We start from the raw sequence: 1510 nt of genomic DNA, 5'->3' as shown, positions 1-1510 counted from the left end.
AGCAAAATGGAAAAAATAAAATCAACTTCTTAGGGTTGTTATAAAGATTAAAATTATTTTTCCAGTGCCTAGCATAGTGTCTATGATACAGTTTCATATATTTTTCAAGTTTGTCTCTAACATAGCTGAATAAAATCACTGATATTTAATGATGTCGTGTGTTTTATAAATATAATAGATCTAATTGTAGAGAAACGAGATGTATTTTATTTTAAATGAAGGATATAGATAGAAAATAAGAAAAAGTAAAGGTTGCAGTATATCTCAGGTTGATATTTAAAGGTCACTTGTTCTGTCTGAAAGCTGCCATGTATAGTCCATTTTTCTTTTTCATTTTTGCTATTCAATTTCTGTCTTCAGTATAGTGAGCTGAATGATTCCTTTCATGCCCTCTACTGGATACTTTAAGTTAAGCATCAATAACACTGCAAAGTAACCAAAATAATGGTGTACATGATCTTTAAACCTTCTTCCGTAGCTTTTATTTATTTATTTTTTGGGGGGGAGGCATAGTATACTTTATTGATGGTACATGACAAGGTAGGGGTCCCCAAGCCCCTCCCCTTCTTCAGGGGATCTGGTATGGAAACGGTGGAGGTCGGGAGATTCTCAGTGTTTTGGGGGATAAGTTGGGGCAGGGACTCCCCAGCAGCTGAGGGCCTCTCTCTTCCTCTTGCTCTCGCTGGGGCTGGTGGTCCAGGGGGCTCTTACTCCTTGGAGGCCATGTAGACCATAAGGTCCACCACCCGGTTGCTGTAGCCAAATTCATTGTCATACCAGGAAATGAGCTTGACAAAGTGGTCGTTGAGAGCAATGTCAGCCCCGGGATTGAAGGTGGAGGAGTGGGTGTCACTGTTAAATTCGCAAGAGACAACCTGGTCCTCAGTGTACCCCAGGATGCCCTTGAGGGGGCCCTCTGATGCCTGCTTTACCACCTTCTTGATGTTGTCGTATTTGGCAGCTTTCTCCAGGCGGTAAGTCAGATCCACGACGGACACACTGGGGGTGGGGACACGGAAGGCCATGCCAGTGAGCTTCCCATTCAGCTCAAGGATGACCTTGCCCACAGCCTTGGCAGCGCCACTGCCCTTGACTACCACATGCCATTCACCACATTTTGACCTCTAGCCATACTCTGGGTACTCCTTGGACTTCCCCACAATCAAGCAATTAAAAGGTTAAGGCCTGGTCTATTTGCTCCAGGAAATTGCCTGACCCAGTCCACCCAGCCCTCTAGATCCTTCTGGCCCTGTGACGGCTACATGGCTACAGTCCTGTCTGAATTAAACATGACCTTCAAACATCACTCTCGTAGTGCTACTGCCTAGCTGCAATTTAGCAAGGCCAGAAAAGAAAGAAGGGCTTCCAGTTCTCAGCCTATGTTTTTCTCTCTACATAGCAGTAATAGGTAAGATTTAGGGAACACTTATGTGCCGGGCACAATATGCATTTTTTTTTTCATCCTTATTTTACAGATAAGTAAACCAGAAACATCTAGTAACTTTCATGA

At 43.5% G+C, this 1510-nt stretch overlaps 1 protein-coding gene across 1 annotated transcript; it reads right to left on the bottom strand.

The window, feature by feature from the left end:
- Positions 1-681: 681 nt before the first annotated feature.
- LOC118002292 (glyceraldehyde-3-phosphate dehydrogenase-like) lies at positions 682-1040 on the bottom strand. The gene has a single exon (XM_034992647.1). It carries the CDS (start codon positions 1023-1025, stop codon positions 708-710), a length of 318 nt encoding a protein of 105 aa, XP_034848538.1. The 5' UTR covers positions 1026-1040; the 3' UTR covers positions 682-707.
- Positions 1041-1510: the final 470 nt, after the last annotated feature.

Source organism: Mirounga leonina, unplaced genomic scaffold, assembly GCF_011800145.1.
Source record: "Mirounga leonina isolate KUSES-001 unplaced genomic scaffold, KU_Mleo_1.0 Mir_82, whole genome shotgun sequence".
NCBI classification, from domain to species: Eukaryota; Metazoa; Chordata; class Mammalia; order Carnivora; family Phocidae; genus Mirounga; species Mirounga leonina.
This window is presented reverse-complemented; position numbering and strand designations above follow the sequence as displayed.

Bases quoted from the DNA above. Each gene is read 5' to 3' on its own strand.
- LOC118002292 (XM_034992647.1), bottom strand. From the start codon at position 1,025: ATGGCCTTCCGTGTCCCCACCCCCAGTGTGTCCGTCGTGGATCTGACT.